This window comes from Zosterops lateralis (genome assembly GCF_965231275.1).
Source record: "Zosterops lateralis genome assembly, chromosome: 6".
Classification (NCBI taxonomy): Eukaryota; Metazoa; Chordata; class Aves; order Passeriformes; family Zosteropidae; genus Zosterops; species Zosterops lateralis.
In genome coordinates this window covers 26694291-26706421 of record NC_139761.1, presented here as the reverse complement: position 1 = coordinate 26706421, position 12131 = coordinate 26694291, and the positions used below count along the sequence as shown (strand labels likewise).

At 36.8% G+C, this 12131-nt stretch overlaps 1 protein-coding gene across 3 annotated transcripts in view; it reads left to right on the top strand.

Annotated features, from left to right (window-relative positions):
* NUBPL (NUBP iron-sulfur cluster assembly factor, mitochondrial) overlaps positions 1–12131 on the top strand; it is a gene marked incomplete at its 5' end in the record, with an annotated part of 71234 nt that overhangs the window by 47528 nt on the left and 11575 nt on the right. For all 3 annotated transcript variants that reach the window (XM_083864151.1, XM_083864150.1, XM_083864149.1), the window contains 2 exons: positions 6934–7019; positions 10301–10421. In XM_083864151.1, coding sequence (XP_083720277.1) covers positions 6934–7019; positions 10301–10421 — 207 coding nt within the window. The remainder of the gene's footprint in view (positions 1–6933; positions 7020–10300; positions 10422–12131) is intronic.

Genomic DNA, 12131 nt, shown 5'->3' with positions numbered 1-12131 from the left:
AGACATTTGGCATTTTTAAATTCTTTTGTCATGTGGCACACCAAACTTGCAAACTAAATTATTTACTCAAATTTGTGGCACACAGACCAGGATAGTAGCCTTGTCACAACTATTTTATAGCAGTGCATGGGACTGAACAGAACCAGATCTTGGCTCAATATATAATAATGTACAAGAACAGGAGTTCCAGGTGATGAACAGGGAGTTCTGTCTCTTCAGAAATTAACATTAAACAAAGTAAATGGAGAATTTCAAATCAGCTTCCAAAAAAATACTATTGATGTTTTATAAGACTCTGCATGATTTAGCATGGAAAAGAATTGTGACTTGTATAAGGGTGACTTTTTAAGCTCTCTGAAATTGAAAGCTGAATAGGTATGGTGCTGTTCTCTTGTCTTTTCTGAAGAGAAATGATCAAACAAAGCCCAGTGCTACAGTACAAATTGTGTGTAGCACACAGTTTAAGAAGTGTATCTGTATTCTGTCATTGCTCTTTGTGTGAGTGTTTGTTTACCCTTTATTGCACATCTTTTACTTTGGTGCACAGCACAGACACGAGGCATCTGATCTTTTTTTTTGGTTTAACAGTAATGTACAATGTTTTCCTCAGTTTTGGAGCTTGCTTTCTTCTCTGGTGACATTACATAATTAGTTTATGCAGTAATTTTTTGAAGCTGTTTTATGGGAGCCATTTGAGTAATAGTAAATTTTACTGGTTCTAATTCTGAATGGCAAATATTTTTAATATCAGATTTTGATGGAGGTTTATTCTTCATTTCATGCTGTGTTTTGATGTTTTAGATAGCTTCAGGAAAGGAAAAGCAAGTTTGGTTTAGGATAGATTGAAAACCAGAAAAAGACCCTGCGTTGCACCAGTGGGGATTTTAAAACAGTTCATTGCATTCATCCAGTTATAATTTGCGTGTTGAAATAGTCTGCTTCTGTTGTCAAAATAAATGTAATTGACAAATGCGAATTATTGTCAGGGTTATCTTAGTTTTGGACACTCCTGGTGCTTCATTATGAATTGTCGGACTCAGATTCTGTGAACTTAATTTAGAAACCAAAATATAGTATGAATTTATACATTAATACCTCACACTTTCAATATAAATTTAAATTTCATTCTTGGCTCATGGAGTTTGATTTAACACACCTACCTGTTGAAGCTGAATTGATAGTGTATTCAGTGCAAGTTCTTTAAATTTTATTGTTTCTGAAAAATAGTTTCCAGGTATTCAGGAAAAAAAATGTGAAGAATAGAGGCTTTGCAAACTGGGCTCTCTGAGGTCTGGCAGCAGTGGTTAAGTTTGTGCTAAGTACTAGATTAACTGCAATTGCCTTGTTGGTTTTTAGAGCAATTATTCTGAATAGGAAGGACAAACTGGCCTAGTGTTCAGCTGATGATTGCTAAAGGTGAGAAATTCATGAATAATGGTACTGCATTTTCTCCTCTAGCTATTTCTTCTGAAAAAAGGTAAACGTTCAGATCTGCTCCTTACCATCCCCACCTCCAGGGGGGAAAAGTAAACAACAAAATGGTTTGGGGAGCTGATTTTGAAGTCATCTCGCTCTTGTCTTTTTTCTGCAGTAGAATTACTCTTTTACCTAGTTCTCCTCTTTATATTAGGACTTCTCATTTATAAAAAGTAATACTCATTTGTCAGAAAGACTATTTGGACTTTGCTCTTGCCTAGTACAATTCTCATAATAATCCAGACATGATTGGCAAATGCCCTTGAAAGCAAGAGATGGAATGGAGTTAGGCAGAAAAAATGCTAATTCAGACAGCCAAGAAAGAGTGCAAAGTGGCAGTGTGTGAGGGGTTAGCTTTTTGTTTTAGGCCTCTACTTTGCAGATAGTGCTTGTTCACAGATGTTGTGAATGTTCTCAGTGTTTTCTCTTCACTAAATACTCCAATTGTAAATTGCATTAGTGTGACACGTGTTCAGTTTGCCATAACCAAACCCAAGCATTTTACCACTGCGAGAGTTGTCATTCCACATCTCTCCCCATGTGAAATGGATGTTCTAATACTTACTGATCAGTTTAGGTGAGGGTAGTTTAGCTTTAGGTGACAGCTTTATCAGGATGTGATACTCCTCTGCTCACTTGTTTCAATGACAAGCTCCACTGAGCATGAGGAATATTGCTGTAAGATTTCTATTCTCTTTTCATGTGGGCACTTTGGTGGTGTCCTGATCTCTTACTGCCTGTTAGTTCTTGGGCAGAGGAGGATATGTGGCTGTTGGAAACATCTCCTGTCTGAGCAGTTGTTCAGTGACTCCTCCAGGAAGAAGGTAGCAAGCAGGCTGGAGGTGCGATGCAGCCGGGATCCAGCCTTTGGGAGAGTTCTCAGCTGTATTATGAGGTTGAAGTGAGGGTTCTGTAATGCAAAGTCACACTTGTGATTCTTTTAAGTTGCTGTTTGTAATGAGATGCCACACACAAAAGCTAAAGGAACTTCTTTGTAAGGTTAATCCAAGAAGATTAACTATTTTCTAATGTTAGATCTCTAATCATTGCCAATTGAAATTACAGCAGAGACAGAAGTCTTCGTTCTTGCAAGATGTTTTTCTGCATCTTCAAGTGCAAAGATGTATCTGTAATTGCAGGTAGATTTTATCTATGAAGGGACAAATTTAACAGAAGGTCAGAGGGACTCTGAAGAGATCCATGGTAGAGAAGAGTCAGGTTAACCAGGCTATTTGTGACTGGAAGATGCTACCTAGAAGTTTGAATTTAATGCAGTGGAAAAAGTAGCAAAAGCTACAAGAATGCATGTGTGGTGTGATCAGATGAGGCCATCTACAGCCATACTGAGGCCTGAATGTGGTTCCTTGCCGAGAGTGTTCAGTGCCTGTCAGTCAGTAGGTGTGATTATTCTGTGTCTTTATCCTCCGGAACGCCACGTGTCAGTCTCCCTATTCAGTTATACTGCACAGCTTTTGAGGTGGCACTGTTTGCTAAGAGGCTGATATAAGACATGGTCTAATACTTGTGTGTGCTGGGATCCTTAATCGTCTGTCTTTGATGAGAGACATGTCGCCTGATTCTGACATCTGTCTGTGAAGACAGTGGAGGGGAAAAAGAATGTTTTAGGGGCATCCTTTTCATCCTAAGGTAGCCCTTCTACACTGCTGCTGATCAGCTGCTTTTTAGAGCTCCGTGTTTTTAGCTTGGGTACAAATTAACTATGGCTAAGGTTTAGTGAGATTTCACATTGCTTTGTAACTCCAAGCATCCAAGCCTTAATCTGCAGTGAATATAGGAAGTATTTTGTGAACACAGAAATTATAGACTGTTTCAGTGCTTGTAATTTCCTGAGCACCAGTCCATCAGAAGGGTACCAATCTGCTGTGTAGGCACATCTCTTCTACTGAGGATTAAGAACCTGGGGTTGAAATAGAAAGGCAAACATCAGTGTTACAGGGTATTGTTAGTTCTGTCTCTATATATAATGTGTCCTAACGATTAAAAATACAGTTAACATGTTTTTTACTAATACAGTCTTGCCTGGAGTGCTGAGTCCAGTGCTGGATCCCTCGGTACAAAAGAATCATGGAGTTCCTGTAGGTAGACCAGCAAAGGGCAAAGAAGAATAGGGGATGGCAGCATGTCACTTATGAGGTACTGGGAGCTGTTTAAAGAGAAGAGAAGCCTGAGAGGAGTTCTTAACAATGTATATAGGTATCTGAAGGGGGGGTGTCAAAAAGGATCTGGGATTTTCTTGCTGGTACTGAGCAGTAAGAAGAGAGGCAGTGGGCAGAAACTGATGTACAGGAAATTCCACCTGAACAAAAGTAGGAACTTCTTTAATGTGCAGGTGATTAAAAACTGGAACAGGATGCCCATAGAGGTTGTGGAGTCTCCATCACTGAAGGTACTCAAAAGTCATCTGGTCAGAATGCTTAGTAATATATTCTAAGAGACTCTGCTGGAGCAGGGAGATTGGCCTGGGTGACCTGCAGTGGTGCCTTCCAACCTAAGCCATGCACAGATTCTGTGTGATTCGGTGAACATGCATCAGCTTTTTGTCAAAGGAAATACAATGAAATTATAAAAAAAAAAAGGAATGCATGAGTAAGTCAGTGAAACATAAATGTGTTCTACTTGGATATCCTTAGTATGCTCAAGACACAGAAACTATTTCTCTGCACACAACTACAAACACAGAATTTTTAGTATGTTACAGCATGCAATGTGTTAGAATTATAGTTTCTGCAGCTTCTCCATTCAATTTGTCAGCCTCAGTTTGTCTCATTCAGACACTCGTGTAAACATTGCACGTATTACTTCAAGAGACATACTGTGTGCAAGAATTCCATTGTTACTTTATTGATCAAAATAACTTCTTTACTGTTTGATATTCCTGTTAACTGTGTAGAGACAAGATAGCAAGGCAAGTGTAGGCTGCATTCTTTCTTGCCTACTATTTCAATCATTTTCTGAATTAAATATATGCAAACTTATTCAGGGAGGGGAGCACTGTGAAAAGTCTCATTTGCCATATTTGGTTGCTAGTGAAGGAAATAGTGCTGCAAATAATTTGAATTCTTGAACTTCAGGTTGGGTTTGTTTGACTAGCAGATGTAGCAAAGAGAGAGATACTTGTTTTATTCAAGTTGGCTGTGAATAAATTTTGCCTGTAACTAGCTCAGAGTAATAAGGAAAACAGGAGAGAAATAACTATTACACCCTCAACAGCAGATTCTTGAGCATGTTGGCTTTCACTCTATGGAAGAAGCCATGAAAATTGTTCACAAGCATAATTTTAACTCATGTATTTCAGGAGCCAGAGGTTTGGGGGTTTTTTTCTACAGACAGTTGATGCTTATGGCAGCCCAAACCCTGTAATGTGCCATTGGGTCTTTTTGGCATTTCTGGGTTTTTTTCCCTTTGGATGAGAATGTTAATAAGAAATATCTCTTTATTAAACTGCTTGTGGTTCTGGTGGGTGTTTTTGTTGTGCATAGTCTGTCCTTCATGCCATGCCAATTGTTAGATTCTTAAAACAATTATAATGAACCAGAAAATGTAGACTTCAGTCTTGCTGACTGCATGTTAGGTTCTGTGTGAAGATCTAGGGAATGCTGAGCCAACACCTTCAGAGGAGAGTGTGAATAAAAGTGTGTATACACACAAGGCACATAATTCCAGTTTTGCTTGGAAAGAAAGCAGTAGTAAGCATTTTTTTCAAGTATTGAAAGATTTCTGTTTTACAAATATGCAAAAATCTCAAAGACACTGGGTTTTAATTATTTATTTGTGGGCTGTGCTTTTAGGCAATGATGCATTCATTTTGTGGCATTGACCCAACATTTCAATGCTGCTTGTAAAGTAACCCTGTGTTTGGTGAAATAAGGAGCTAAGGTGATTTCAGTGTAAATGAAATCTGGCTTACACATTTTTCTTTGTGATGCCATTGAAGACAGGCTGCTTTGGGAATACCAGCAAATTATTTATTTATTATTTGGATGCCAGGGTTCTAGCAAATAGGAAAATTGCATTTACTTGGTACATTACATGTGCCGTTCAGTTTTTGGACTTGTGTATAATACTGTGTAAGGCAGAGATTGGCAACTTCTCAGGAGCGAGGTGCCAGATTGTATTTCTCTTTCACAAATTAGCGGTTAAGGATGCTGGCTGAAAACATTCAGACACGCTGTCAGGTGGTGTTTGGAAAGGGCTGGCTGGCAGCAGGCACCATCCCAGCCGGCAGTAGGAGCATGGGCTCCCTGTCCCAGTGCTGCCAGAGCCAGGAGTGCTCAGCATGCCAGGGCTCCTGCTGCTCTGCTCCCTGCCAGCCCTGCCAGGGGCTGTGTGCCTCTGGAAATCTACCCACCTCTTTCTGTGCCATGTACGCTGAGGATTGGGAACTGCAGGGCCACTAGGAAACTGTCCTAAGCATCTGGAATTCTCTGTTGTAATTGCTATTGGTGTGAAGTTCAGCATAAATTTCTCGTGCGTGGTTGGCATAATGTCTCTCTACAGAAATCTTTTTGTAATAGAGACTTTTGACGCTAGATAGTCAGTGTGAAACCAAAGCTAATCAATTGACCAGTAATGCTCCCTTGTATGTTACATTTTTATAAAATGGTGACAAGGGTGAGCAGTTTTGTGGTGCAAGTTTTGAGGAAATAGGATTTGAAACCCCTGAGCTTTTGGAAAAAGATTCTCTTTGTGAAGTGATGTGGACTATTCTGATGTCTGTATTGGTTTTTCATGCTGAATTAATCAAGAAGTAATAACAGTATGGGATAGGAACCTGTAGGCTTACTTTACTTTAGTATCTAACTTTGACAAGGAGCTCTGACTGTTTTGTGTGCTTAATAACTCTCAGGAGTACTAATTATCATGTAACCTGGAGCCATGTCTGAATAGTGAGCAACACTTTATTCAAACTTAGTACAAATGTACATCAGTTGGCCTCTTCCTCTGTGATATCATTCATACAAGTGCACTGGTGTCTGGTATGACATGGCTCAAGAAAGTAGCAGGTTCAGAACACAGTCTGATTAGATCTGCCTTCTGATTTTTAGAGCAAGGCTTACTGTTAAATTAAAAGCTTTCAAACATAACTATGGTATCGGACTGTTACTCTTTAGATATTCCCAGAGTACCACCTCTGCAATCTGTCAGCATGTGGATAGTTGTATGATACTAGATAATTTTTCTCATTTAGGAAGTATAAATGATTTCTATATAGAAAATGTTATAGTGAAAGTATCTAAAATATTTCTATCACTTCGTACCGTATCTCAGTTATTTTGCTCATTGTATAATACAAATTTTCTGGTATAATTTTCTTCCTTAAAAGCATATAAATGTGTGACTACTTTAATTTTAGTAGCAGGTATGAAATATTTAAAATATTTAGCAGAATAATTAATAATGCACATTTTAATGGGATTTCATGTTTTCTTTCCCCAGGAGCCGTGATTGTCTCCACTCCACAAGACGTGGCTTTATTGGATGCTCACAAAGGAGCTGAAATGTTTAGAAAAGTCCATGTACCTGTAAGTCTCCACATGAAAAATACCAGTACATTTTTCTTTTTCCAAAATGTTAAAAAAAATCCATATGCAGCAATAGGTGAACATTCAGAAATCACTTGAATTTAATAAGTTCTTGTTAAAAGGCTTAGTATTCATCTTCTAGCTGTATGAGGAACTTGGTTAAACAGAAAGGAGAGAATTTTCTCAGGCTGAGGCCATAATAATAAATGATTTCTTTTAAATCTGTTTGTTTAATCATGTTGAATGGATCAGATTGCTGAATGGAATATCTTACGAAGTAATGCATGCCTTTCAGTTATACTGTGAATCCTCATAACATGTCCTCTTCAGCACTGTCTGTGTTGGGGCTTAAAATTTCGTGAAATACAGAAAAAAATCATTTATTGCTATTTTTTAAGAAGTAAACTCAAATTTTTGTGGAATTATGCACATATCTAGTTACTTTGCCATTTGAGAGGCTCTGTAACTATCATGACAAGTAGAAGGCTGTCTAATCACTGTTTTTCATGAGGTTTATAGCTTATATCTTAGCTTATTTTTTTGAGAAATGAGAAATTTAAAAATATTTACAACTAGGAGAAAATACTAAACAGGCTAACATCCTTGACTTGATATTATCTCTGGGTGCTACAAGTTGCTAATTAACTGAATGCAATACTGTAGAATTATGTTTATGTAGAGATTCATTTTTATTTCAAAATGGGCAGTTGATAAAAGAATATGATTTGAAATGCTTCCTTATCATAAACTGTAAGGAAAAAAAGATGTTTTCTCACTTACCTGGGTGAAGGTCACTTTTAGTCTTCCTTAAGAAAAGAAGTTTCTTTCATAGCTAGTGTTTTCCTAATTAAAAAAATTCCTTATTAATAACTGGTCTTTAAGCATTTTTGCATCAAAATGAAAGTATTGTAACATTTTTAATTTGCTGCTAGAAGGAAAACAAGAATAACATACAGAACATTTTGTTTTGATTTTATGTTTGGGTTTGCTCAACTGATGTACAATTATTTTCTTCAATTGAAGTAGAATGGCTGAAAGTAACTAATGAAAATTTGGATTTGAGAATTTGGAAAACCAGGATTAGAGGGGAAAATTCGTATTTTCAGTCTTAGGACATAGCACACCTACACTTCACTACAGTGAAGAAGGAATTTACAAAGTGTTGCTGACTCCTGTCGCAAGCTTCAAGATTCTTGTCTGTTGTGTGAGTTTGGCCAATGTTTTCTTGTATTTGCAAAGGTGACTGAAAGTGAATAATTTGAGTATTTAGGAAAAAACGTGCCTATTTCACCTGCTGAGGCTGAGTCCAGTTCATTATAGTTTATCTTATCAATCATATCCCTGAAAGAAAAGACAAGGTTTTAATTAAATCTGCAACTTTTCTGGAAGTTTCCTTGAGTTGGAAGACCATGCTGTGGATTTTGGAGGTTTCAAAAGACTGCTTAGATAAACTCAGCTATGTATTTCCTTCTGAGTTGTACTAAAATGGCTTATTTTGCTATGTACTTACTGGTATTTCTGAAGCATCCAGAGTAACCAGCTGGGATTATGCCTTCATGTTGGGAGCAGATATTACAGGCAGAAATTGCTCATTATAAGATGAAAGGTAGGAAGACAGAAATATTGTACATGTTTACTTGAAGCACTTCAATGTAAAGTGACTGACTGGTCACACAGGAAATTGATGTCAGAGGAACTGTAAACCTGGTCACTTCAGCCCCCATCAGACTGAAGTCAGACCTCAGCACCATCTGTCCTTAAAGTACAGCGAATAATTCAAGTGGGTTTCTCAGGAATTGTCTCCTAATGTAAATACAGAGAGCTTCCATTTCATCACTGTAACTTCTTTAACTTAGAAAGTTGTATATTTGGATTTAAACACGATTTATTGTGTAACCAAAAGGTTAGCTGAGCACCAGAAATATGTAAACATTCAGAAACTGTGTGCAGATAACTCTTAATGGAAGAGTTCTTCATTTCCTGTTACTTCTTGCCAGATGCTTCTTCACCATTTACAATAACAATCAGACTAAATGGAATGCAGCTCCGTGCTGCTGCCATAGGTTAGCTCATGTACAAGTTTTCATGTCGTTCCTGAGCCAAATGTGCCAAGCTCACAAGGACTAGAATAGAATTCACACACACTTATGGAATAGTTTGTGTAGACAGTAACAGCTGCTTTGAAGCTATTACAAGTCTATTATTTGAGCAGGGAAATGAAGGCTATTACTGACTTCATTAGCAAGACCTATTACTTTGTAGATTTAAAAGCTCTGAAGGTCATAAGGAGCTCCCTTTTGTAAATATATGTGCAGAAATATGCATAGTAATAATACACTTAGCAGTAAAGTTGTTTGTTTGCAAATACACTGTTACATGTAGTATTTTTAAGTGGCATCTTCATATTCCAGAAGAATAAATTATATATTATTAAATGTGCACTATTTATTAGCTGACAAAGAGGACCAACACTGAAAAATTATTGTGTAATGCTGAAATGTCATTTGCTTTTAGTAAGGTTTGTTTAAATGGAAATAAAAAAGCACAGCGTGTAAGGGCTCTAAAACTGGTCTAGCATTGGAGATCTATCTCAGCATTTGCTTTTGTATTGGCTGAAGGACGTCTTAGTTACTAGGTTGTTAAATTGAAAGTAGCTAATTTTTTTTTAAACATTATTATTTCTTAAAATGTTCCTTGCTTTAAACCATCTGAGACTTTTACATCAGTAAAGGGAGATGAAGCAAATGTACTTTATGGGTGTGTAGAAAAAACAGATGACCACCTTTTGATAAATTTCAGCTTATAGCTAAGGAAACTTATTATCATATTGTAAATAATATACTTTTTTTTTTTTTTTATTTTGAGTACCAGAAGTTGTACATTCACTTCTATTTGAATATCTTGTTGGTTGCATTGAACATTGCTGTTTTCTCCTAGACATGCTTCATTAGCATAGTGGATATGGTTCTTCTCTAATAACTGGAGACCACCTGAATTCTGGCAGGGGGAGTTCTTGGCAAGTTAGGCTTGTGCAAGAAGTACTTTTTGTTATGAGTAAGGCTGTTAGTCTTTAAGAGGTGTAAATGTGAGAAAATGGAAATAATGCTCAGATGATGGTGCCACTGAAATGACAATAACAGCTGATGATATTAATGAGTCTGATTCCTATTTTAATAACCACTCTGTGTTGGTTCTTAGTAGATGATTTATTCTATATTATCAGAGATGAATAATGGAAATAGCAGTGCTTGGTTTGAACATCCTTTCCTTTCCTTTGACAGGTTTTAGGACTGGTTCAAAATATGAGTGTTTTCCAATGTCCCAAATGTAAGCACGAGACACATATTTTTGGAGCTGATGGCGTAAGAGATCTGGCAAAAACCCTTGGATTGGATATTTTGGGTAAGAACATGGAAATGGTTTTATTTTTGAAGAAAAATTTAATGGTGTGCATGAAGCATTAGCTGAACTATGAAACTGCATAATCCAAGATTACTTTGTATTCAGACCATTTTCAGATACAATGGAACTAATAAGTAGTATGCTCTCTGCCTTGTCACTCTTGTAATGGTGATGTTGACTCATGTGAAAGTACTTGAATTGCATCTTCAATCTTTGTATTTACAAACAATCTAGAACATGAATTGTTTTGATATCAATGTGCTATTACCTGAAATTCATTAGGTGGCTGACTATACAGCAATTTAAAAAAATAATCAAGAACTCTGTTTAGTCTTAGGACAGACTTAAACTCTGTCCAGTAACATCAGTAAATGTTTTTTCATTTATTTCATTTAAATGAAATGAGTTGTTACATATTGACTCAGTGGAGGCCTTACAGCAGCCTTCTGGTACCTAAATGGGTCTTAGAGGAAAGCTGGAGGCTTTTTACAAAGGCAGTGATATTTAGGGTATATAAATATCTAAAACTATATATAACTATATAAAACTATATATAGATATAAACTAAATGATATTTAGGGTCCCTTCCGACTTAGCTTAATAGTAGCTAATCCTAGAATAATTTCTGTCATGCCTGTAGGCTGAAATATACACGGATCTTTAAAACATACATTACTGATTTAAAAAGGCATGGTTCAACCTGCACTGTAAGTAAAGAATATAATACAGCGTAATTAAGTTGGTAAATGGGGTAATTGCGTGAGCTAATGATGTGTTTCCATGTATTACTCTAATTATCTCAATGATTTTCCATAGCTAATTCATTAAAAAGAACCAGGAAGCTCACTTAGAAAGATCAACAAAGAAACATCAAGGTCTGACATAGACTTAAGATAGCAAGGCAACACATAATTAAAGACATGCTTTTGGGCTATCTTTTAGTTTTCTGAATATATAATGAGTTGTGATCAGTGCCCAAGGGGACTTCTACAGCCCCGGGTTATGTGGATGGATGCAAATGCTCTGCAAACTAGTTGACTCAAACATTCATTTGGATACTGAGGCACAAATGATGTACCATGGCATTGGTCCCATAGGTAGTTTTGGTTACTTCCTAAGAGTGCAGAACTGATTGTGATTGGATTTAATTAGGAGTGATGTGAGAGATGTACAGATTTAGCAGGGGATAGATGAGATTTACAAAATAAAGCAGAGTTTAACTTCAAACTGTTAATGCAAAACCAGACTAAGATTAAGAATAATGCCCCAAGGGTTACATTTAGAATTACAGTACTTGATATGATTAGTGTGCTCCTCCTTCCAGGGATGACCATTACATAATAATACCATATGGTATTGCAAGAATCACTGCTTACAAATTTTATGTTAATCCCTCTCAAATGAAAGTTTTATCTCAGTATAACTTGAATTCTGCCCCAAAACCTTGACAACATATTTTTACATGAATATCTGTAAGGTGTATATATTTAAAATTAGTAATTCTAAATCTGTTTTGCCTATATTTTCTGACACACTATGGCTGTTCTGTTTGCTTAGATAAGCACCTAGTCCTCCTTAGAAACCCAGTGAGGTGTTTGTCACTCAACTTCTGACAAATTTTGCAAGCTAACAGTGTGCAGGATTGGAAAGTATTGTCCTTCCCCTTGCTCAGAGTTGGCTGTCATTAGTATTACTGTGTACCTTATTTTT